Source organism: Eurosta solidaginis, chromosome 3 (genome assembly GCF_040869045.1).
Source record: "Eurosta solidaginis isolate ZX-2024a chromosome 3, ASM4086904v1, whole genome shotgun sequence".
In the NCBI taxonomy this organism is placed as follows: Eukaryota; Metazoa; Arthropoda; class Insecta; order Diptera; family Tephritidae; genus Eurosta; species Eurosta solidaginis.
The window spans coordinates 2,629,965-2,656,912 of NC_090321.1; the positions used below are offsets into that span (position 1 = coordinate 2,629,965).

The 26,948-nt window shown below is 36.0% G+C and overlaps 2 protein-coding genes across 2 annotated transcripts in view; one reads left to right on the forward strand and one right to left on the reverse strand.

Moving 5' to 3' along the window:
* Window positions 1-25,474, reverse strand: part of SCAP (SREBP cleavage activating protein) — a 58,394-nt gene extending 32,920 nt beyond the window's left edge. Inside the window, 3 exon segments of the mRNA XM_067770328.1 lie at window positions 19,697-19,931; window positions 19,934-20,315; window positions 25,455-25,474. Coding sequence (XP_067626429.1) covers window positions 19,697-19,931; window positions 19,934-19,955 — 257 coding nt within the window. The 5' untranslated portion in view covers window positions 19,956-20,315; window positions 25,455-25,474.
* LOC137246169 (uncharacterized) lies at window positions 12,648-13,568 on the forward strand. The gene is made up of 3 exons (XM_067777252.1): window positions 12,648-12,890; window positions 12,964-13,299; window positions 13,425-13,568. Exons 1-3 carry the CDS (start codon window positions 12,882-12,884, stop codon window positions 13,566-13,568), a joined length of 489 nt encoding a protein of 162 aa, XP_067633353.1. The 5' UTR covers window positions 12,648-12,881.
* Window positions 25,475-26,948: the final 1,474 nt, after the last annotated feature.

Below are 26,948 nucleotides of genomic sequence, written 5' to 3' on the forward strand. Positions count from 1 at the left end.
TTATCGACCTTTAAACGAAAACTAGTAAACATTGCAAAAGGGAAGGTGCACCCAAAATAATATCTCTACCAATGTATTTATCTACCTATGTATATATATAACTATGTATATATGTATGTACATATAAATAAGCCACAGTCAAATATTTCAACTCATTTTTTGACGCTCCGTTTGGCGTTATATAGACCCACTTATGAGAAGACAGTTATATCTGAGGGTTATAAGGCAGGTTAGAGTTTATGGGAAAAGTGTTGTGACCCATCTCAAATATTTAGAAAGCTAATCGTATTCTAATGTGAGTCTCTAAGGTAGAAGTATAGAGGGCGATTTGCGAAACTGTTGAGATTGGGGGATAACCCCCTCCCACCCTTCGTCGCTCAACTTCTTATTTTACTTCGTAATTTATATTAAAATTACCAATTTTCCTTCTGATTTAGCAAGAAAATACAAGAGAAAATAAAAATTTCTATATAAGTACGTACGTGGGAAGGTAATATTAATCTTTAATTTTGTCATGGAGTATACAGTACTCATGAAATTCCATATCGTCGGTCCCAACGAAGACTATCTCAGTTCGTTATTTGCGTCGAAGAATATCTCAGTTCGTTTTGATTTATGAAAACTGACACCTTTGGCTTGTTTGCTAATTTTGTACTTTTTTACCTTTATATTAAGTCGCTTTCATGTTTGTCCCCTCATTTCCATACGAATTTTTGACCCACGGAAGTCTTTTTCGGTAACTTCCCGTTGAGCTAGAACATAGTTCAGATCTGAGAGACATTACAATGCAAGTGAAAAAAATCCGCTAGGTGGCGCACGGATCGAGATATCAGGAAAATTAATTTTAATTTGGGAATTTTCAGTCCATTTTTAACTAACTTCCCGGTTACCTAGAGACTTGTAACTTAGCACATAGTTCGAGACCCGGTGACAATACAATTTGCAGATAACAAAATTCCGCCAGGTGGCGCGCTAAGTGAGATAACTACAAATCCCGAAAAACGAGGGGAATCTTGCGATCGATTTTTGAGTAAATTGCCGGTGAGCTGGATATATGAAATTTGAGCCGTAAGTCACAATCCGGTGACAATGCAATATTTTATCAAAAAAATTCCGCTAGGTGGCGCATGGATCGAGATATTAGGAAAATTAATTTTAATTTGGGATTCTTTCAATCCATTTTTAACTAACATCCCGGTTACCTGGATACTTGTAACTTAGCACATAGTTCGAGACCCGGTGACAATAAAATTTATAGAAAAAAAGTTCCGCTAGGTGGCGTGCTAATTGAGATAACTACAAATCCCGAAAAACGAGGGGAATCTTGCGATCGATTTTTGAGTAAATTGCCGGTGAGCTAGAGACTTGAAACTTGGGCGGTGGGTCAGAACCCGGTGACAATGCAACATTTGATCCAAAAAAATTCGCTAGGTGGCACGCGGATCGAGATAGTAAGAAAACAAATTTTAATTTGGGAATCTTTCAATCTATTTTTAACTAACTTCCCGGTTACCTAGAGACTTGAAACTTGGCACTTAGTTAGAGGCCTGGTGGCAATACAACTTATAGAAAACAAAGTTCCGCTAGGTGGTGCGCTAGTCAAGATAACTGCAAATCCTTTAAAAACGGGGGGAATCATGCGATCAATTTTCGAGTAACTTCCCGATGAGCTAGAGACATGAAACTTGGGCCGTAAGTCAGAACCCGGTGACGATGCAATATTTTATCAAAAAAATTCCGCTAGGTAGCGCATGGATGGAGATATTGAGAAAACTAATTTTAAATTGGGAATCTTGCAATCGATTTTTAACTAACTTCCTGGATATCTAGAGACTTGAAACCTGAAAAATTGTTTCAAACTAGGTGACAGTGCAATGTTTGATCAAAAAAATTTGAGCTACGTAACGCACAAGTCGAACTATTTAGAAGATTAGGCCCTACCTTCATGGCTAGCCTCCTAAGTGTTGCAGGCGTTGTAGAATTCCACCTCGTTGAAGGCCCAACTCAATGCACGTTCTTGCATACTTTTAGGCGTACGCGACCTTCACCACAATTCTTTTAGACTTTCAGGCGTATGCGAATTTCAGGTAGAGTGCGGGTTTAAATTTTAAATAATCAATTAGTTAATCCCAAGTACATGGTTTGCCTTAAATTGAAAGATTGCGCTCCTCCTTTATAATTTTAAATCACAAAATTCTTTTACAAGAGCTATTGTTTTTTAGTCAAAATTCAACAAGACTATGTCTGTATTAAAGGAAAAATTGCCTTCTATTTTTTGGTCCATTTATATAAAGGTAGTCCTTAAAATTTTTTTATCATCTTTTTATTTTTGTTTAATTTTACTTATTTTTGTATTATTTTACTTTATTTTATTTTTGTTTAGTTTATCTTATTTTATTTATAAAATTAAACTAAATAATACAAAATTAGCAAACAAGCGAAAGGTGTTAGTTTTTTAAAAAAGAAAACGAACTGAGATAGTCTTCGACGCAATTTCATCTGATGTAGTCTTCCATGGAACCAACTATAGGTCAAATGACCAATTTTTCTGTGCGAAACTAATTAATCCAACAAAATCATGGTACTCAAATCAAAACTTGTTAGCATTTCAAGAGTAAAAGTAATTCTGTTAAAAAAATGGAAATTAACCCTTTAAAGACCAAAAATCAATATTAACCCTTTTGCAACCATTAATGCAAACATGAAATTCATTCGTTTATTTTAATTATAGTAAAACATTTAGTACTTGATTAAATCTAATTCATTTTGTAAATTTAAATCATAACGAGACTCTTCACATTCATTCATTTCATCGTGTTCGTTGCCAAGTTGAAATTCCTCTAATTCATTTTGTAAATTTAAATCATAACGAGACTCTTCACATTCATTAATTTCATCGTGTTCGTTGCCAAGTTGAAATTCATCTATCTTTTCGCAGCTACGTAATAGATCAATTACTTCAGGTGGAAGTGTAGAACGCTTCCGCTTTTGTAAGCGTCTCTTTAAAAATGTTGTAGAAATTAATGGATCTGATGTATCCATAGCTCTATTAAATACGTCTAACAGGTTATTGATGCGGTTGTTCCTGCGGGCGTGATGCAGTCTATCGGATTTGTATATTTTATGTCGCGATTCAGCAGCTTGTTCTGCAATAAAACCTAGTGGGAGCACCGTATTTTCTATTATTTGTTTTGAATGCATGAGGACTTTATGTACCGTAGAAGTCATTGGCAACCAGCAATATAGCTCCTGGAAATGTTTTGTTGTCTCAAAGCAATATATTTCAAATTTGCTTGAGTTTATTTCGAACTGGCTGGATAAGCAAATCAAAATGATTTTAAATCTAAAAATAAGCTCTTTGTCAAAACCAGTTATTTCAGAAAAAATCTCATGATCACTAAATGCTCGACGAGCAGTGTTTCCGTCATTTGTAGAACCGCAGCCACTTACTCTGGGCATGTCCACGCGAAGTCCTAGCTTTGTCCAAAAATCGTTTTGTATTTCTGTTTTTCTTTTTAAGATAATTGACTTATCATCTCGTATCTGCCACTTTTTCAATTTGCATTTATAGCCTAAATGTAATGTAAATTCAAAAAATCGTATCCAGCAATGAAGGGGACTAAGTCCAAGCTTTAAGTTTTCTTCTTTTCACTTTTATAATCAAAAGTATTCATAAAATCCTTAGGTGTAGCAGCACATATGGGACAAGCTTGGTTAGATTTAGTTCCAGTTATATTTCAAACTTTTCCATCAATTAGTGTTAAAAATAATTTGAATGACACTTTAACAGATTTTCCATCAGCAATTGAAATTTGTGTTTTTCAAAGCTTGGATCTCATTTTTTAAATCCGAGTCTTCCTTTAAAACAATTTATTTTGTCTCCTTTGTATATTCCAGCTTAATTGGCCTACAAAATCTTACAGATTGTGGTGTACGGTTGTCCCAAATTGGCGTTCCCGATAAAAGTAGTAATCTTAAAGGAATAACTGTTGTAGCTAAAAGACAAGCATCGGAGCTATTTGAAGAACTGGGGTCATTAAATTTTTGCTTGAATTGAGCTTGTACAGTGCTGCTATCAAATCCATAGCTCAATATTAATTCAGAGCTTAAAATATTTGTTTTCTTTTTTTTTAAATTAGAATAGAAGAAATAAAAAATTTTAGACAACTGCCAAAGCTCGTTGTATAGATCCATTTCGGGAACTGCTAAATTCCTTCATCGGCAACGTTTAGGCGCCGCTGCTATAATCATTCAGCCATCACAGCGGTTTTTTGTTTGTCTTCATTAATCCTACTTCTATTCTGTTTCGTGCCAATTGATATTCACAACACTGCGACATCTGTTGCAGAATGGCTGTGAAAATTGGACTTGTTTGTTGGCAATGCTGCCATAGTGTCATATTTTATTGACACTTTTTTCCCCGTGCTCTGGGATGTATTAACAATTTTTGTTGTTATATCGGCCTACTGATTTTAAGATCGCGGGTTCGAATCGAGCTCAAGGCCTAACAATAATTTTTTATCATTATTATTGTTATGATAAATTTTTTCTTAATTGAAAAAATTTTTAAATTAGAATAGAAGAAAGAAAAAATTTTAGACAACTGCCAAAGCTCGTTGTATAGATCCATTTCGGGAACTGCTAAATTCCTTCATCGGCAACGTTTAGGCGCCGCTGCTATAACCATTCAGCCATCACAGCGGTTTTTTGTTTGTCTTCATTAATCCTACTTCTATTCTGTTTCGTGCCAATTGATATTCACAACACTGCGACATCTGTTGCAGAATGGCTGTGAAAATTGGACTTGTTTGTTGGCAATGCTGCCATAGTGTCATATTTTATTGACACTTTTTTCCCCGTGGTCTGGGATGTATTAACAATTTTTGTTGTTATATCGGCCTACTGATTTTAAGATCGCGGGTTCGAATCGAGCTCAAGGCCTAACAATAATTTTTTATCATTATTATTGTTATGATAAATTTTTTCTTAATTGAAAAAATTTTTAAATTAGAATAGAAGAAAGAAAAAATTTTAGACAACTGCCAAAGCTCGTTGTATAGATCCATTTCGGGAACTGCTAAATTCCTTCATCGGCAACGTTTAGGCGCCGCTGCTATAACCATTCAGCCATCACAGCGGTTTTTTGTTTGTCTTCATTAATCCTACTTCTATTCTGTTTCGTGCCAATTGATATTCACAACACTACGACATCTGTTGCAGAATGGCTGTGAAAATTGGACTTGTTTGTTGGCAATGCTGCCATAGTGTCATATTTTATTGACACTTTTTTCCCCGTGCTCTGGGATGTATTAAAATTATTTTCGAGAAGAAAAGCTAAAGCGTCATCCGCAGAAAGTGGAATAGGCTTTTGGGAATTTTGTGTACACATTTTACGCATTTTTGCTGGCCTTGTTGGGCTTTTCATACTCTCTTTAAGGACTGCAGCTAAATCGGAATCACCTTGTTTCCGAGCTGATGTTGCTGCTGCACGAACGAGAAGATTAGTATCAGCTTTCTCAGTTGAAAGGTCTGCGGCTTCTTTTCTTTTTCCAAATTCTGATTTTTCGCTGAATGGTAGACGTGGGCGACCAATAATTGGAGTTGCTTTTTTTGAAGTCGCATCTATCACAATCTTCAATTCTGAATTTAGTCACGCATCGTTCTTGAAGATATCTAGCCTCCTGTGACATTCGTTCCTCTTTTGAGCTAATTTTACGCAAAAAAAATGTAATGTTTGTTTAATTTTTTTTTCTACTTCATCCGAAATTGTATTGTCTTTCAGTTTGCCAACAATGTGTATTCTTTTCGCCATATTTCAAACAATTCTAATTTTTTTATACCGAGGTTAACTAAAGAAGAGGTATTAAACGTAAATCGCAAGAAATCGCAATTTAAAATAAATTGCAAATGACACATTATCTATTAATTAATCTACTTATGAAATTTGAAAGAGGTCAAAAGGGGTCAAAATTTTATAGAGCTTACAGAAAGTCAAAGTTAGAGATAAATTGCACCGTTTTAAGGTTATGCAGACTATTAAGTTATTTACAAGTATAGCAACATATATAAAAAACCTTTTAATTAAAATTATTTCTACTTACTTGTGTATTTATTTTCCATTTTAAATAAATCAATTATTGTTAACTTAATTCAAGAAACACGAACTTAAATTTTACCGAACACTACTGAACTTGCAAGCAAATTGTACTGGTTGACTTTGACGCACAGCTGTGCACACACAGCTGTGTAACGGTTCTTTATATTTAGCATAAACAAAATTCACGTGGTTTTTTGTTGAAGTAATTCCAACTAAAAAACAACAAAAAATTATTTATAACGGCACTGTAATTTTATCACTTTTGCACAGCAAAAGCTGCCATTTAACCTATAGTGCAACCATATAATCACTTCAACAATCTTCAAATATTTTAAATCAAAATTGCACGTGATTTTAGCAAAAAAAGATTAAGAGATTGAGTGTTTAGGAGCGAATACTAAATTTCGTTTTATAACAAACATAATTAAAGTTTTAAATAAAGCTTTTAAATTTAATTGAAATAAATGAATAATAACACAATTTAATTGAAATAATCCAAGTATTTCCCTTGAAGTAAACGATTTTGCATAAGTATATGCATTAAGCTGGGTCTATTTATTAACCTATATCGCGCCATCGATTTTTCGATAGGTCTTGGGCTCAGGAAAAAAAGTTCCACTAAGCATATCCTGCAAAATTTGAGTTTTTTACTTTTTTTTCTTTGATTTTTAAGGTTTTTTTTCATGACCTACTTAAAAAATTTTCATTTGATTTTAAAATTTTCATGAATACTCTGTCCGACTCAAAATTGTTCGCTAAAAACTTTGGCGATAACAGTTTTTTGAAAAAAATTGTTTCAAAAAGTTTCATAAATTTTGTTTTATTTTTATAAAAGCGGTATTCATGTATAAGTTGCCATGCATCGTGAAATGCCAAAATTTTGTGCCTACTGCTATTTTCATGCCCAAGAAAAAAGCAAAATTTTTCTTTTGATCTGCGTACAGCGCTTAATAATAGATACCAAAATGTAAGCTTTCGATTTCAAAGCATTTTCGAAAGTATGTATGTATTCTGTTTTTAAATACTATTTATACCTTTTATGAACATGAAATGGTATATTAACTTTGGTCCGATGTCTGTAACGTTGAGAAATAGACTCACCATTAAGTATACCGAATTGATCAGGGCGACGAACTGAGTTGACATAGCCATGTGCGTCCGTCCGTCTGTCTGTTTGAACGCAAACTAGTCCCTTAAATATTGAGATATCTCAATGAAATTTGGCACAAGGATGTATTTTTGTATTATATAAGACATTTGTCGGATCCGGTGGGATCGGACCACTATAACATATATCTCCCATACAACCGCTCGTTCAGATAAGACGATTTTGGTCATTCCTGCCGCAATTTAGAAAGTATAAGCGTGAAACATATATATTCTAATATATCATAGAAGATATCCTGAAAAAATCACTTTGATCGGAGCTACATATATATAGTTATATCCCATACAACCGATCCTTCAGATAGAAAGATTTTTGGCCATTTCTCCCTTAATTTAGAAAGTATAATCGTGAAACTCGGTGATATATATTTTAATATATCATAGAAGATTTTCTGAAAAAAATCACGGAGCTATATATATTATATATCCCATACAACCGATCGTTCAGATAGAAAGTTTTTTTGCAATTTCTCCCTTAATTTCCAATATAAAAACGTTAAACTTGGAGATATTTATTCTAATATATCATAGAAGATTTCATGAAAAAATTATTTCGATCGGAGCTATATATAACATATATCCCATACAACCGATCGTTCAGATAGAAAGATTTTTAGCCATTTCTCCCTTAATTTCCAATATAAAACGTTAAACTTGGTGATATTTATTCTAATATATCATAGAAGATTTCCTGAACAAATCACTTTGATCGGAGCTATATGTATATAGTATATACCTATCCCATACAACCGATCGTTCAGATAGAAAGATTTTTGGCCATTTCTCCCTTAGTTTCCAATATAAAAACGTGAAACTTGGTGATATATATTCTAATATATCAAAGAAGATTTCCTGTAAAAATCATTTCGATCTGTGCTATATATTGTGACGAATACTATCAACACTAAGGGGTACTATCATCTCTAAACCGATGCTAAGCAGAGACTTGTATGCACATCATTAAATCAATCATTATGTCTACCCATATGTCCATACGAGCAGCGGAGAAGAGACACAAACACATGCATATATCTTATCTGAGATGCTCACAAAAGAAGGCAATAATTTGTGCAAGTATCACTCACATATACACGCGCATATGAGAAGCTATAAACGTAGTTATAGCTGGTAATTTTATAGCTGATAACTAACTAGTAAATTCTAGAATAGAAAAGCCTTGAAATATGCAACGAGGAAACCAGACAGTATAAAAGGCAGCAACAGTAGAGGCACGACAATCAGTTTGATTTAACACGCTATCTGGCGAGCAATAGAAGTGTTATTTTGAAAGTAGTCTAAAAAAAGCCCCTTTGCATTATTGAATAGTGGAGTTATTTATTCAACAGTTTAGTGATTCGAACGTCAGCAGAAGGTTGCAAATAAGAGGAATTGAACTAAATTCGTTACAATTGGTGTCAGAAGAGGAATTGTTGAATAAATTCCGAAGATTGCGAATACTACTTGGACATGGCAAAGTTGAGTGAATTGGGGATCCAGCAACTGAAGAAGGAGTTGGAGAGCCGTGGATTGAATACAACCGGCAATAAGATCGAACTTCAAGCACGGCTACGAGAGGTATTGGAGTTGAAAGGAATTAATGTTGACGAGTATGTCTTTTATCCTGATGTGGGAGATTCAACAACAAAAATTTAAGAGAAAAACGAAACATCGCAGACAGTTACCAACACAGACTTGAACATGATATTGGCTGCAATATCTGCTCAAACATCGACAATGGCATCTCAACTGGAATCACAGGAGACACGTATAACATCCAAGATGGAAACACAACTAGAATCCCAGGAGAACCGTATAACGTCAAAGATTGAAGCACAAGAGACACGCATTTCAGAAATGTCGTCACAAATATCCACAAATATGTCATCACAATTGGAAGAGCAAAAGACATATATGGCATCCCAACTGGAATCACATGAGACACGTATCTCAGAAATGTCGTCAGAAATAACATCTAAAATTGAAGCAAAAGAGGCACGTATATCAGAAGTGTCGACACAAATTTTAGCACAGGTATCATCGCAGATCTCCGCACAACTGGAAGCGCGTATGGAAGAGAAACTAACGCAGTTTCAGGAAGGGTTCAGTGGTCGACAAGATCAAATGGAGGCCGAGATAGATGCTTTAAAAGATCGTATTCAGGAGTTACAATTGAATGGTTAGTCAACTTTGCCAAGGCATTTTTAACTCTTAATTCGACACATTTTTATTAATATTAAGAAAATATTAATTAAATTTACAAGCATAACCACTCATTGCAAGCTTGAAAATGAGCAAATTAAACTAAATGAAGACTATACCTACATGAAAAGGACCTACACCGTTTTTTTCTTCGTTTGAAATCCTGCTTGCTTGCCACTGCTATTATTTCGAACACAGTTGTATAAACGTGCCCATAACTGTATTCAAATATGTAAATATAATTAGCAAAGCGAATGTTTGGCTTAAAGCTGGCACCAGCTAGTCTACTAAGTTAATATTGAAGCATGTTTTGAAATGCTAGATGTAAGTATATGTTTAAAAATTACTACTGTACACAGATATTTCTATATTTTGCCTGATTAGGCATTCGTGTGCTTCATCATTAACTCGTGATGTGAACTTATGTAATTAAGCATAAAGTTCATAGTCCGGTAGGTCAATCTAGACATTCGGTGGTGCAAAAAGTCACAAGCTAAAAATCAGTAAAATTGCTTAAAATGTGCTTATAAATAAAGTTTAGAAACTCCTAGCCATTACAGTGTGTGGAAAAAATTTGATTCAAGGTCGTAGGTCAAAAAATTGAGTTTTTCGCGATTTTCAGCAAAACGGTATGCTTCATCATGAACATATATATACAAAAATTGTAGATAATAATTCTTTTCCAAACACTGGAATAGTTAGGAGTTTCTAAATATTATTTATGATTCTATTTTAAACAATTTTTCTGATTTTCAGCTTGTTGTAATTTTTTGCATTATGTACTTATCTTATTTTTTGGTCTAATTTGACTGGACTATCAACAATAAAGTGAAAATGTAATCATTGATTGCACAAGCTTATCGCACTTTTTTTTGCTACTATTACTGAGACATTGAATGTTAATTTGCAAAATATATAATTAAAATAAATGGGTAGGCTGCTTTTAGAGGTAAGTACAATCGGAAAATATGTGTAAGTATGAACAATAAAATGGGATACAAATTATTGAGTTTTGGAATGAAAATCTTAGAGTAATAGGGAAAGAGGAGTCCATCGATTAACTAAACAAACAAACTTAATTGAGAAATATTTAATAAAAATAAACAAATGTAAGGCGCGCTAACTCCGGAAGAGATTTTAGGCCGAGCTTCTATTCCAATTTGCGGCGTGTTCCTCTTATTTTTTCTACAAATTGGCGGGATTGGACTACTTGTTTTATGACGACTTCGAACGGCATCTGAAAAGCAGATGAGTTTTCACTGAGATCTTTTCATATCAGAAATACACTCGGAGTGCTTGCCAAACACTGCCGAGGGGAGACCCCGCTTAGAGACATTTTTGATGTTGCTTTTGCTCGGGATTTGAACCCAGGATCATCGGTGTGCTAGGCGGAGCACGCTACAATCACACCACGGTGGAAAGTTCTAATGGTGTATTATACTAATTCTTTATGCAAGCCTTATTTATTATGGGCTATAGGCCTTTTGCATAACGTTATACTTAGATAAACCTTATGCGTAATGACATAAGTACAGAAAAATAAGGAATATAATAAATATAAGGTGTTTTTTTGCAAGCGAGCTTGAAGAAAACGCTTCAACTAGCTAAACTGTTTCATTATGGCAAAACCATACAGATGGTTACTTTTTTAGCTGCTTTGACATTTCTACTTCTAGCGCAGTATGTTTTTGACACTCAACCAGAGAATTACAAAAACAAAATACATGAAATTCGTGTGTTTGTTTGTATGTATGTCACCCTGCCGCCACGCCGTTCTTTTGTTATTTTTGTTTATCTGCACATTCGTATGTTCATTTCATTCGCTCGTTCACAATAGTGCCCTATTTTTGAATATGCAACACTATACAACACTATCAATAAAGTCGACAATTACCTACGCGGTTTCAGTTGAATCAACTCAACTCGATTACTTTTTATTGTTGCTTTCCATGCAATTCGCTAAGCTAGCTAGTGTTTTAATTGTAATAGTTTGCAACGAAATACAGCTATAGTAAAAAAAAACTAAAAAAACACGCAAATATGGTGCCGCTTTAGTATCTACAATCCACTTAGATATTTGTTGTTGATAGCACCGTAGCACAGAGGTTCGTGTCTCCGCTATTAAACACAACTCGTTTTGTAGCGAGTTATTGAACCACTGCCGCGAGTCTTCAACGATTGCCGCTAGATGGGTCTAACTCTCCTTTGCGAGTTACAAACATGCTAACATACAATTGAAGTTAATAAAAGCTTGTTGAAAGGAATTCCTGTTTGCTCGGGTGGGTGGCTTGGAATCACGCCCTTTCCAGCCTCTCAGACAACGCAGCCCTAACTAGTGGGTGATAAATATATTTCAGTGCTCGAATTGATGTCCATTCCGATAGCACTAATAATCAATTCCCGTTGCTCGGCTACACAGTCCATCCCGACAACTGATTTAATTATATACGTACATATTCTATAACATAAATTTTGTTTTGTTTTGTATGCTTCTGTACAGTAAATCCGTAATTATATATAGTGTGATTAATTATTAAATTTGGAGACTTATAAATAAATAAATACGCCACACAACTAATATTGAGACCTGTAGCGCTATTCACTAACTTTTAACGTATCTACGAGATTTTTAACATAAGCACATTCGTTTGTAATATCACACATGCGATTCACTAACTTAGTTTTAACAACACTTGTTAACTATCATTTCGATGTGGCAGTGCTGGTAGTGAAATGTCAAAATTTACGAAAAGTTCAAAGAGGAATCAAAAAAAAACAATCAATTTTTGTACGCGCCACTAATTTTATGCAGCTATTTTAGCAAAGGGAAGTATTTTTAATATATATTTTATATTTAGATCATTTACTGCTTTCATTTCTCATTTTATATTTCAGAATGGCACCAAAAACTGCATCATCCACAAAACGAAGCCGAGCAACAGCAGAGCAGATAAGAATGATGGTGGACCTGTTTGAAGAGGACCCTGGGTTATCGTCCGGCAGATTCCAACGGATGCACGGCAAGTTGGAGCAGCACAAGCAGTGGAACAAGCCGTTGGAGGAGCTTCAAAGAGTGCAGAGCAATGGCTTACGGTAAGTACTGAGGAAAAAAGGGGGTAAATTTTAGGGATCTGAAAATCCGTTTTTAACTTACTTCCCGGTGACTTAGGGACTCCAAAATCACCACATAGTTTGGGGCGTAGTTATACTACAACTTGTAGAAAACAAAATTGAGTTAGGTGATGCAGGAACCGAGACATCTAAAAAATTTGTTTTCCTATAATATATATTTCCTGTGGGATATACTATATGTTTTAGTGAATGTGATGCCCAGAGTTCAAATAAAAAAAAAATAAGGTTCACCCTAATTGGGGACCGATATGTTGAAGGCGCAGGCATATGTAGGGACAGTGTGCCTATGGATGAGGTTAGTGTATAGTTATACAGCTATACCTATTATCATTATTAACTTATTGATTCATTCTATTTTAAATTTTTAGGAAATGCATTTGGCGATGGATGAGGATGAAGGAGAAGTGGAGTACCTCGAGGAGCTAGATGCCAGTAGCGAGGTGCAATCCCAAGGCGAGGGTGAAGAGCAGCCAACCACATCTTTTGCTGCCATTGCAGTAACGAAAAGATGTGCTGCAACCACCCCTACAACTCCTGCAATTCGCCCTACAACTCCTGCAATTCGCCCTAGAACTCCCACAACCACCCAAATAACTTCTGCACAAACTCCTCGCAGGTCCTCGAGAACGAAATTCAACGACGGGGAGGCCGAGCGCCAAAACAGGTTTTTGGCGATTGCTGAAAAACAGGCAGATACTATGAGGGTAAGAAATAATTGAAAGTTCAATATATTTTACAATATATAAAATCCTTAGTTAAATTAAAAAATGCCAACAGTGTCCTTACAAATTTAAAATATAAATTTTCTCATCCTCTAAACCAAATAAAGTTGGCTGAAAATCAAGAAAAGCAGACGGAGGCAACGTTTGCAATGGCCAAAGCAATTGAAATAATGGGAAAAGGGTTGGAAGTGTGTGCCGAAGCTTTTTTATTAAATAAAATGTTACTAAATATTTTTTTAAGTAAAATGTAATTTTGCACAAACCAAACGAAAGTAAACAATGTTTTAACAGCTTACACAAAATCTGCATTAAACTACCACATGCCAAATCGACTACGTTAAATTATCGGATTTGGAGTTGACAAAAAGTTAGTGAATCGAAAAAGTGTTAAAATTTATGTTCAGCTAATTTAACATCTCCAAATATAGTTAAAAAAAGTTAGTGAATCGCGCTACTGATGCCATAAGCCTTTCGGCTATATTGTAACGAATTTTGGGAAATTGTGATTATTTTGCACCGTCTGCTATCGTTTGAATCGGCGAACTGTCGAATAAATAACTGAAATATTCAGTATAGCAATATCTTCTTTATTTACAACTCTACTTTAGTATACTTCACAATTACAATACTCTCGTACTTCACTATAGGCGTGCTAAATTTTACATCATGCAAAACTCGACAACAAGTACGTGGACACGAAGCAAGTACGTGTGCTACCCGACACGCACACATGTATAAACTGCTGGCCAGCTAATGCTGGTGTGTTCAGTGCACGAAAAATTAAAATAGTGGTAGAAGTTGGTATATTTTTTTTCCAAGAAAACAATAGCTACACTTTATATTTGTACTAAACAATTCATACTTTATTGTAAAACAAATAAAGCACATTTCACGGAAATAACACTTAAAAAAAACATGTAAATAAAACAAAAAAATTAATGTAAATTTGTATATATATAGCTTATGCCTATATGATACTTGCTTTTTTTTCTGTATTTTGAGCTTGAAATATCAGTATTTTTCTGCCACACTGGCATGTTATCGTTTACTTCAAAACGTTTTTATTTTCGTTCAAAATTATTCATTAATAACTGATGGAAATAGCGCAGGAAAATATTTGCGAGTAGATGACTACTACTTTCTTTCATAAACAAATTTATTTCTTGTATTGAATTTGTGCACAAATTTTTCAAAATAAAAACCAAATTTTCAACAAAAAAAAAAAAAAATTGTCAAAAAAAACAAAAGAAAAATCTAGTGCCAGATGGGTCTTATTAAATACAAGGACCAAAATCACCTACAAATTAAAATTTTTTATAAAATCTTATTAATTCAATTGGAGGCTGAAATAAAGTCTGTCCGATACAATACTCTTATACTTATTAATATTTGATTGGAAATGATTGAAATTTTTAATCCATTACGCTTGGCGGTTTTCTTGTCGTTCAATATAGAGACCAAACTTTCTGCGGCTGCATAACTGTGAGGTAATATTGCTAAGGAGCACATTTATTCACTAAAATTTTCAAACAAATTTTCTTTTAGAAGACTCTTTTCAGTTGCCAATTTTATCCATCCTTTAAGAATATCGTCGGAAAATATCTTTTCTATTTTTCCTTATCATATAACATCAATGATCGCCATTCGTTGTTAAGAATTTCCATGGAAGTCTTGTGAAATGGAAAAGCTTTAAGTAAGGGAAAAATCGTTCTCATTTGACTAGATTGAATATTTTTTGCATCAAAATATTCCAAAAGGTGTAATTTTTCGTCTTCGAAATTGAATCGTTTCCTAATTTCCTTACAAAGGCAAATGTTGGTAGATTTTTGAGCTTTGGTGGTAGAAGTAGTATAAAATGAAAATGGGCTAAAAAGTTGGTAGATCTACCAATAAAGTGGTAAAGTCCGTGGACTGGGTGTGACCCCCCTATGGTGGAACTATACAAGGTGGCAGCATGGGACATCTGATTTGTACTTTTTTTAATTTGATTTGATACATCAACTTCCGGCGCAGTACGATTTTTACACTAGCCCATCTAATAAACAAAAACAAAGGAGTTACATGGAACTTTTATTTATGTTTGTAGGTATGTCACCATGCTGTATGGTTCCGCCATGGTCCCGCCGTAGCTATTGTGCGTTGTTGTGGCAAAGAGGATAGAAATAAGAGACGTCAGCTGTAGCTTACTCCAAACTGGAAAAAGAACGGTAAAGATGGGTTTGATGGTAAATGAGGACAAAACGAAGTACCTGCTGTCATCGAGCAAAGAGTCGCGCATACGCGCCTTGGCAACCACGCTACTGTTGGTAGCCATAATTTCGAAATAGTAAAAGACTTCGTTTATTTGGGAACCAGCATCAACACTAGCAACAACATCAGCACTGAAATCCAGAATCAATCTTGCCAATAAATGCTACTTTGGACTAGGTAAATAAAAATAAAATAAATGTAAGGCGCAATAACCTCCGAAGAGATCTAAGGCCGAGCTTCTCTTCCAATTTGCGTCGTGCTCCTCTTGCTTTTCCCTACAAATTGGCCGGACGGGACCTACATGTTTTATGCCGACTCCGAACGGCATCTGCAAGGCAGATGAGTTTTCACTGAGAGCTTTTCATGGCAGAAATACACCCGGAGCGCTTGCCAAACACTGCCGAGGGGCGACCCTGCTTAGAAAAATTTTCTTCTAATTGAAAAACCTTATTTCTAAAATTTTGATGTTGCTTTGCCCGGGGTGTGAACCCAGGGCATACGGTGCGGTAGGCGGAGCACGCTACCATCACACCACGGTGGCCGCCAAAACTGGACTAGGTAGGCAATTGAAAAGAAAAGTCCTCTCTCGGCGAACGAAAATCATACTCTACAAGTCACTTATCGTACCCGTCCTGCTATATGGGGCAGAAGCATGGACCATGACAACCGCAGATGAAGCGGCTTTGGGAGTGTTCGAGAGAAAAGTTCTTCGAAAGATTTATTGACCTCTACGCATTGGCGATGGTGAGTACCGAAGAAGATTAAATGATGAGCTGTACGAGCTATACGCAGACATCCACATAGTCCAGCGAATTAAAACGCAGCGGCTGCGCTGGCTAGGCCATGTTATGCGAATGAAAGATAGTGCTCCAGCCAAGAAAGTGTTTCTATCGGAACCCGCCTATGGAAGCAGAGGTGGAGGGCGGCCCCCATTCCGTTGGAAGGACCAGGTGGAAAACGATTTAAACTCCCTTGGTGTAACCAGTTGGCGCTGGTTGGCGGAGCGAAGGAGCGACTGGCGCGCCTTGTTGGACGGCCATAACCGTTTAGACGGTTAAGCGCCAATTTTTTTTAAATTACTTCTTTCATGAGGTATTTTTGTTTGTTTTAATGGACTGTGTTAATTAAAAAATGCATCCTTTTGTAAATTTTTTCTTTCTTGATTTTAAATTTTAGGAATGAAATAGTTATCTATAAAACGTCTTTGGCAAATAATTCTCATACTTTGCATGGCTCAACTAAATACACATATAGAGTTGGCTCATCTCATGAACTGATTTTATTTTTTTCATTTCAGTGGAGTAGGGATTGTTAAAAGAAGATAGCAAACTCAAAGTGAAACCAACACATTGACAACACACAAACACTGCTAAGTTTTATGTTTTCATTTCATTTCATGCGCCTAACACCAACACGCAGATTTTGACAATCTGAACAAAGGTATGTTGTTGCTGTAGAGATGAGCCAACCATATAGTTGAGCCATGATACTGTGCTTCAATTTTTGTTTATATGTATTTGTGATCTCGTAACAGGCATTGTTTACTATATAGTTTGGCAACTTAAATAGACGTTTTGTTGCGAATAGAGTGGAAGGCAGTGGACTAGGCAGTCGAATGTCATATAATGAAATAATGGTGTTCGGAGTCTTTTCAAAGTTAAAAAAAAAATCATAAAAAGCTTTAATAAAAATAAAACTATCGTTTTAATAACAACAAAAACGCCTTATATATTCTATATACATAAATTCGTAAGGATCGTCTTACGTTAAAATTTGAGTTAAATAATCTAAAGTTTGTTTTTGAAAGTGAGTCGAGAACTGTGCGTGTGAATGTGCGAATTTTCACCGATCAGCTGTTAGTTGCGCTACTTGGTAAAATTTACAATGGTAACAGGTTTTATGAGACCGGAGAAGCAAGGCTGCTTACAGAATAGCAAGACGTCTAAAAACTCATTTTTACCCTAAAATGTCTCTAATAGTCGAAGAGGATAGATTAAAATAAGAGACGTCAAACCGCTACTCGTTAACACCCAAAAAAAGTTTATATAAGGCTTATTTCATTTGGACAAAGGCTTATGGCGTCAGGCCATAGTTCTCTAAGGAATATTAGTTGTATGGCGTATATAATACTGTCACGGATATTAGCATCACTAAGCTATACCATCACTAAGGCCATGCTAAGCTATATTTACGTCAATAATCAAATCATGTATACACATATATAAGGCAGCCGAGAGATGTCACACACATATGCATTTACTTATACGCCTATGTGTGCGCGAGAGACTGTAAACTACAAACATTCACATCAATAATTCAATCATTAAGTATCTACATAAACGAAACAATAACTGCGTCTACATATATGTACCATGTACGTATACGAGCAGCGGAGAGTCAATGCACTAACACATGCATATATCTGAGAAGTTTGAGAGCTACTGGCCTATTAGATTCTGGAAGCGCCTAAAAGATGTATAAAATTGTGCAATTTTAGTTATAGCTGAGAAGTTTCAGAGCTCATGGACAATGCTAGTAGATTATAGAAAAATGCGAACGAGGAAACCAAAGAGTATAAAAGGCGACAGATGTAGAAGCGCTGTAATTCAGTTTGAGTTGAGCAATAAATCAGTTATTGATTAAGCACGCGATCTGGCGGCCAATAGTAGAGTTTAATTTGAGTTATCAATCAGTTTGGTTATTAAGTCAGCGAGTAGCAAAGTATAAGTGTTATTGTGAAGTACTTTAATAAAGGCCATTTTTCCATTATTCAATATTGGAGTTATTTATTCAACAGTTTAGTGATTCGAACTTAGCAGAGGATTGCAAATAAGAGGATTTGCAAGTAAATTCGTTACAATACTCTTTATTTTCCTGTACTTATGTCATCAGGTCTAAAATTTAGCTGAAGGATAACGTTACGCATACGGCTTATAGCCCATACTGAATAAGGTTTGCATAAGGAATTATTATAAGCCATTATGTAGAGCATAGCAAACTTATCATAAGGCTTAGGGACAAAACAAAATAAGGATTACATAAAGCCTCATTATAAGATACTTAATGCTGAATTAGGACCTTTTATATCAGGCTTATATAAGGCGTTGTAATAAAATATTACATCGAGTACAATAACTTGATTATAAGGTTTATGAACCAAGTAGGATAAGGACTAGTATGCCATATTTTAATCTAATTATACGTTTAATCGCACAAACTAAATCAGGATTGCAAGGGACTTATTATAAGACACCATCTGACTTTAAATGCGTTGACTCATCTTTATAATCACCTATTTAAAAACATCATTTAAATATAGATTGGTAAACTATCATCGAAGATACATTTTTAGTTCAACGTTCAAGTTACGGAACAAGTACGTAACGTAAATCTTTCCAATATACGTGAATTAACCACCCTGTCGGAAAATCAACACAAACGAAAAATTTTTGTGTGTAAACGAGTCTTTTGGCACGACTTCCGATTTTCTTTGGAAGTACATTAAGAGTTATCGATAAATCCTATATCAAGGTAAATATTGTACTTGATGATAAATAAAACCCGCAAAAGTCTAGAAAAGGAGACGGCTGCTAATATGCGCGTCCAGAAATATCGCGAGAAGTGTGAAACGACGCGTCTGACTCCAGTATTAATAATCCGAAGGCGGAAAAGAAAAATTTTATTTCGCTCCGGATATCGAAGAGTTCTCGTAATTTTGTTGTACACAGGAAACAATTTGTGAGCAAAGGTATTTTGCATGGATTTAATTTTGAACACCCGCCATTGTTGGACGGGCCAGGGTAATTTTTTATAAGTGCGACCGAAGGCCGACAATGCAGAAAGGTGTTCTGAGCACAAATTTGATGGATCACACCCCCGGTTTCGGAGGGCTCCGGGGTAATTTTTCGGTTTTTTTTAAATAAATTTGGAAAATTAATACTGAGATCGAGATGCATCGTTTGACACCTATGCCGACATTTTTGAACGCGTATTAGCAGTCGACCCCTGTTGTTAATTATTACCAAAAAACATACATTAAAACAGGAGGACACCTTAAATGCGTCTTCAATAACATGAAAAAGTTTGTTTACAAAGTGACGCTTGACTACATATCTAATTATTTACTCACCAAGCCAGCAGTATTGCCGTTATAGCAATGCTAGTGGCACATGTTGGATAGCTGGATAAGAAGAGTCCGTGTTTATAATAGAAATGCGACACCGCATCAGGAAGACCGGATGAGTCTGTTGAAGATCGTTTTTTTATAGAACCACTGCCAATGCTACTGCCACTACCACTACCAGATGTCAAGGTCATTGCTGTTGTTGTTGTTCTGTATTCGTATGAGCTCGAATCGCCAAATATTTTGAAGAATCAACAGCTGGCATGTTATCGCGTTTTTTTTGTTTATTTGTTTACCTTTTTGCTTGATAGCCGGCAATGCGTCATCATGAACCTACACGTTGGCGTGGCAGCGTAGTAGAATGTATGTATGATAGTATGTACTTTCTTATTGTTTGATTGTTGTATATAAAGATGTATGCATTTGTTGACATGTGGTTGACTTTTGTAATTTGCTTTCGGTTTTCGCATAAAGTATGTACTTATTATTTTATAACGGGTCTTTTCATTATATTTGGTAGTTTGCTTTCGGTATACTATAGTTTTCGCACCGAACTTTTCTTTTTTTATTTAGCTGTTGCTATTCGACCGGAGGGAACGTTTTTAACTGTAGCATTAATTTCAACCTTCTTATTGGAATATACATACATTAGACTGGGTCGATTTATTAACCGATATCGCGCCATCGATTTTTCGATAGGATTTGGGCTCAGGAAAAAAGCTCCACTACGCATACCCAAAAAATAATTTTCGAGCCTGTGAAATTTAATTTTTTTGACTTTTTTTCGACTTTGATTTTTAAGGGTTTTTCATGACCTACTAAAAAATTTAGTTTGATTGTAAAATCTTCATGTATACCCTGTCCGACCCAAAAATGTCCGCTAAAAACGTTGTCGATTTTTTAAAATATTAATTTTTTTTTGTTCGAAAAACTGTTATCGCCAACGTTTTTAACGGACATTTTTGGGTCGGACAGGGTATACATATGAATGTGGTATCGGTAACTTTCGTCCATACAAATCGACCCACCCTAATATACATATATCTACTCCTTGTTCATAAAAAATAAGTTAGGTTTATTCCCAGTTGAAATAAATTGTATGAATACAGGATGTATGTATGCTTAATGCTTGAAAAAGTATGTAAGATTCATATTTTTTAAATTGAGAACATATTTATTCATACAAAAAGTATGAGTGCTGTATTAGTGAATAAGTATGAATAATTCATTGGTCAACGAGTGGAAAGTTGTATGCACGCATGACATATGCATGTTGTAATTTAGGATTCTTTGATTTTTCGTTATTGTCTTAAAAAATTAGTCCGTATTTACAAAATGTATTACCTTTTTTCGAAAAGAACTCCAGGATATGAATAAATGATGAGAGTTTGGGCAACTTGGAGCAATAAACTTGGAATATATGGAGCATTAATGAAGTAACCGTTTTTGAACTGTTGTGAATACAATATTCAAGATGGTGGAATTTCGGTAAGAATTGTGCGTGTATTAATGGTTCATATAATATATGAACAAAGTGGTTGAGATTTTTCTCTATTTTACTTGGTTATTGGCAATCAGCCGTCGTACTGTTCAATCCTAAATACTGTGGTGTTTCAAGTTTCAATGTGTATCACATTGAGTGCTTGGTTAATGATGATTCAGCGGTATGTCTATGCTATTAGTAGGCATAACCCTATTTACTAAAAATAAAGAAATTTTAATAATATAGAACCAACTACGAACTTTCAAATTTTAATTTTCGACAGCGACACTGGTGTGCGTATAACAAGACTTAAAAAAAAAGACATTGTAGCTTTGCAAGGCGGGGGAGGGAGGGGGTGGGGGGTAGCTCCCCTTTCTAAAAACACCACCCACAGGAGGGTTATAGTTTAATCACAATTTAATATTAAAGTTAGCAAAAAAAATGCAAGAAAACGCAGTGAATTGAGCAAATATGGTGATACCAGACTTCAAAATATGTATAAATAAAAAACGACTAAATCTATTTTAATCGCGCCATTTTTTATTCCACATTTTCTATTTTTTTTTTACGAAGTAAACGTAATTTAGTTTAAAAAATCGTGAATTTTAATTACAAATTTTCTACTTTTTTATGAAATAAACTAATTTAATTAAAAAAAAAGGCCGGCGAAAATTTGGAATAAAAAATCGCGCGATTTTTGATTCCAAATTTTCAATATTTTATAAAATATAAGTAAATTATTAAAAAAAATTAAAAGCGCCGCAGGGGAAAATTTGAAATAAAAGACCCCCGATTTTTGATTTTTTATAAAATATACATATGTAAATTATTTAAAAAAAATAAAAAGCGTCGCAGGCGAAAATTTGGATTTTCGCGATTTTTTATTACAAATTTTCTATTTTTTCGTGAAATAAATATACGGAGTTGAATGAAAGAGGTCCGTTTTCCTCGTTGGTACTATTTAAAACATTTTTCATTCGTTGGTACAATTTAAAGCATCTGGTAGCACCAAGCAAGTAGTGAATTAGATAAAATTGCTGTATGCTCGTGTCGCGGAAAGTAAACAAAAAATTATTAAATTTTACAATAAAACGTAAATTTAAACGAAAGCAAATAGTTGTTTGTGGTTCTATAAACATTATAGAGTGCACTTATGTATAAAATTCTTGCGAAAGTGTTCGTATATAGATAAAAAGTGATAGTTATACCATGGTAGCTTTAACAACTAAATACTAGTAAATTGTTAATAACGATTAAAAATTACTCAAGTTTAGCGAGAGAACGTGACCTTACAAGACAGCTAGATCCCGGCGACCCCAAATAAGGGATATAAACCAACGCATCAGATTGCATGTGGATGAACACAAGCGGGCGAAATGGGAGTAGCACCTAAGCGGTTGTAACCTCTCTGACGGTGTAGGTAAACTTTGGTCCACCGTAAAGTCCCTATCGAATCCCTTTAGGCACAATGACAAAGTTTCCATCGCCTTTGGCGATAAAGTGCTGTCGGATGCGAAAAAATGCGCGAACGCTTTCTGCCGACAATATATAATGCATTCTACGGTCGACAAAGATAGACGGAGGGCCAACAGACAAGCACACAAACATAAATTCAGCGCGTCACCAATTAACATCACCGCCAAAGAGGTTGAGGATGCCATCGGTCATGCTAAACCATCCAAAGCAGTGGGCCCAGACGGCGTAGCCATGTCGATGCTTAAAAGCCTAGGGAAAGAGGGTTTCAAATACTTAGCACATGTCTTCAACCTGTCTCTTTCCACCTTTGTCATACCCGAAAAATGGAAAATGACCAAGGTGGTCCCGCTACTAAAGCCTGGGAAACCAGCTAACATAGGAGAGTCGTATCGTCCGATATCTCTCCTATCGCCAGTAGCAAAGACGCTTGAAGCCATTTTGCTCCCCTACTTCCAAGCAAATTTGCAGCTAGCCTGTCATCAGCATGGCTTCAGAAAACTCCATAGCACCACCACCGCGCTAAATGCCATCAGCACCCAGATAAATTGCGGTTTAAATCAAAACCCCCACCATATAACAGTGCTCGTTGCGCTATAGCTATCAAAAGCTTTTGATACGGTCAACCATGGCACGTTACTGCAAGACCTGGAAGAATCTACCCTTCCCCCATGTCTTAAAAGGTGGACCGCAAATTATCTGGGTGGTCGGCAGGCATCGGTGCAATTTAGAAATGAAACATCAAAACCAAGAAGAATTAAGCAAGGGGTGCCACAGGGTGGTGTCCTATCCCCAATTTTGTTTAATTTCTACATATCTAAGCTACCTCCGCCACCAGAAGCAGTTACTATCGTTTCCTACGCCGAAGACTGCACAATAATGGCCACAGGCACAGGCCCACAGATCGATGAACTTTGCAACAGAATAAACGGCTACCTCCCTGATCTCTCCAGTTTTTACGCCTCGCGAAATCTGGCATTATCACCGACTAAATCCTCCGCGACCTTATTTATAACATGGACGTCCCTAATGTCGACCATTTTGAACATCCACGTCCATGGCACTATGCTACCAACTGTCCTACACCCCAAAATCTTGGGTGTGACGTTTGATCAGGATCTAGATTTTGGTGGGCATGCAGCTGCAATTGTTCTGAAAATCCAGAGCCGTAAAAAAATCCTCAAGTCCCTTGCAGGCAGTACTTGGGGAAAAGACAAAGAAACGCTCATTACCACATACAAAGCAATTGCCAAGCCGATTGCGTGCTACGCGTCCCCTATATGGTCGCCACGCCTAAAAATTACCCACTGGAAAAAGCCACGGGCTGTCTTCTTATGTCCCCAGTACACCATCTACATAATGATGCGAAAATACTCCCCATCGGGGAGAGAAATGAGATGCTAACCAAACAGTTAAATACCCAGAAACCTGGACATCCCAACATTCATCTCATTTATGAGCCAACACCGCCAAGGGCTTAAGGAGTCATCTTCGTAAGCATTTTGAGGAAATACGGCACCTGAGAACTCAGCCGTATGAAGCAAAAAAACACAAGCAGGTCCTTGGTGAACTCCACAAACAGGCGTCGGACCTTTATGCCAGGAATTTCCCTGTGAATCCAGTACTCAAGGAACAGTACCCAAAACTTACGGAAGAGGAACGCACACTCCCCAGGGAAACGCGAGTCACTCTAGCTCAACTTCGTTCTGGATACTGTAACAGGTTAAACTCTTACCTATCCAGTATCAACCCCGATATACAAAATGTATGCCCCGCCTGCAATGTGTCCCACATGACACTAACCATCTCTTCAATTGTAATGTGGAACCAACGCCTCTAACACCCCTTTCATTATGGTCCACCCCTGTTGCAACAGCAAGTTTCCTTGGACTCCCGTTAAAGGATATTGATGACAATTTGTGATCGGCCGCAGCTGTTAGGTGGGGCGAAGCACTGCCACAACAACAACAACAACTAATTGATTCTTGTTGGGGAACTCCCTGAGAACCTATGTGCAAAATTTCAAAGGTCAGACCCCTTTGATTTACGAATAAAACCAATTGGTCCCTTAATGTATAGCCGACCCCTTCATTGTATTACATTTAAAGCTTAAACAACATTTACAATTTAGGTATTGTTATCAAATTATCACAGCCACAGCACGTTGTCGCAAAAATCAATCCGCTTTGATATGTATTTTAAAGTTAACAGTTCACCGACCCCCTTCGTCGTAAGCTAAAAATCTTCTGCAATCAGTTGGTACTTTTCGAAGTATTCGTATGCGTCCTTGTTGTTCTGGTATCTGATTTTAGATTCATTGCATCTTACCGCCATTCCCACCAGCACATAATTTGTCTAGTTTATGTGATTTGCTCCATATGTCGTCACGTCGGCATCGCGCACATGTCAATTTTCATTTGCAATATTGTGTGAAGGGTGTTGGGAGCATAGATGAAGTGTTCATGTACTGTCCTGAAGAAAAATAATGAGTGCAAATATAACAAAATCGTTGCGTAGCGATAATGAAGATACGATGAAAGACGAATACAGCGTAACGTGTGTTTAATGACAATTGTTTAATTGTTAGTTTGCAAATTTCTCCATTTTTTACATTAACAATGAAGGCATTCAGCTAACTGTTAGCACAAGCGTCCTTTTCAACAAAACATTTGCGTTATAACTTTACGGCGATTAATCAACTAATTTTGGTACTGTGCACTATTATTTATATTTTTTGAACGTGTGAATCACTTTTTAGGTTAATATTACACTTTAAATATTCTTCCATTATTTATCCACAGAACTCACTATTAAAAATTGAATTAAAGGGGATTTAATTACACGAAATTTGTCAAATTCTTATGCGCTAACATAAATATATATTTGCAAAGAACACCGACAATTGGAAAGTAGAGTTGGCAAATATCCGTGTACCTGTGATTTTGTCACAGCTACTGAAATATCACAGTACACTTCAGTGACAGCTTACAAAGAATATTCGTGACTGATTGCATGTGACAGCATTTATTTCCCTTTACCAATCACAGACTCAAACATAGCTCTCATAACAGGAACAAATCGCTTCTATGCTATGAACCAATACAATGAGCAAGTTACTTAAGCTGCGACCAAATAACAGTAGATGTCCCAAAAACTTACGCAGATTTTATTATTCGCAAGGCAATCCGCAGGGAAAAATATAAAAGTGAGGTAATTCTATATGAGAGCATGACACTGCTAATAAAAATAAATAAATGTAAGGCGCGATCACCTCCGAAGAGATCTAAGGCCGAGCTTCTCTTCCAATTTGCGTCGTGCTCCTCTTGAATTTCCCTACAAATTGGCCGGACGGGACCTACATATTTTATGCCGACTCCGAACGGCATCTGCAACGCAGATGAGTTTTCACCGAGAGCTTTTCATGGCAGAAATACACCCGGAGCGCTTGCCAAACTGCCGAGTAGCGACCCCGCTGAGAATAATTTTCTTCTAATTGAAAACCCTTATTTCTAAAACGGTCGATATTTTTGGACGCGTATTAGCAGTGTCATGCTGTCGTATAGAATCACCAAAACTGATTCCTGTTGGCGTTTTTTTTTTTTTCAGTCACAGACACAGTTAAAAGCCGCTGTGACTGAGAGGTCACAAACACAATCCTCAAAAATCACGGAATCGGCCAACATTATTGGAAAGAACTTAATATGTTGTGCTGCCAGATGTAGTTGGGAACTGTGAAAGCGCCAGTATAATCAAATCGCAAAATACATGTTTTATATGATTGACGTTCAAATATAGTTGCTAAATGCTAGTCAAGGTACTTTATACATCTATTTGATAGAAAATACTTGGTTAATAATTTGATTATTAATTTGCTACAAGAATTGTTTTGAGTGGTCAAATGTGGCAGCCCTATTAAAGAGTAAAGTGTTATAATCAGCTGTGCTTGGCTTTGCAAATATAGTACCATGTGGACCACAAATCACAACAGAAGATTGCGCATTCACGAGTTAAAAATTGCTTCGTTCTGCGCAATTACGTCAAACTTGACTGCTTGGGAGAATGAAAGAAAGAGAGAAAAAAAGAGCTAAAGGAAAACGACGTCAAATTGCCCATAAAAACAGCTGATCTTTTGTTTACATGCGCAATGCGCAATCTTGTTAGTGATTTGTGCGTGCATGTGGAACATGGCTGGCAAATGTTAAACATGGTTTTGTTTCGGGTTGCCACTTTATGTTTTTTTTTTTTATGAGACTTAAGGCCCTGTCACATAAGCAGTTTCCGAAATCATTAACGTATCTCCAC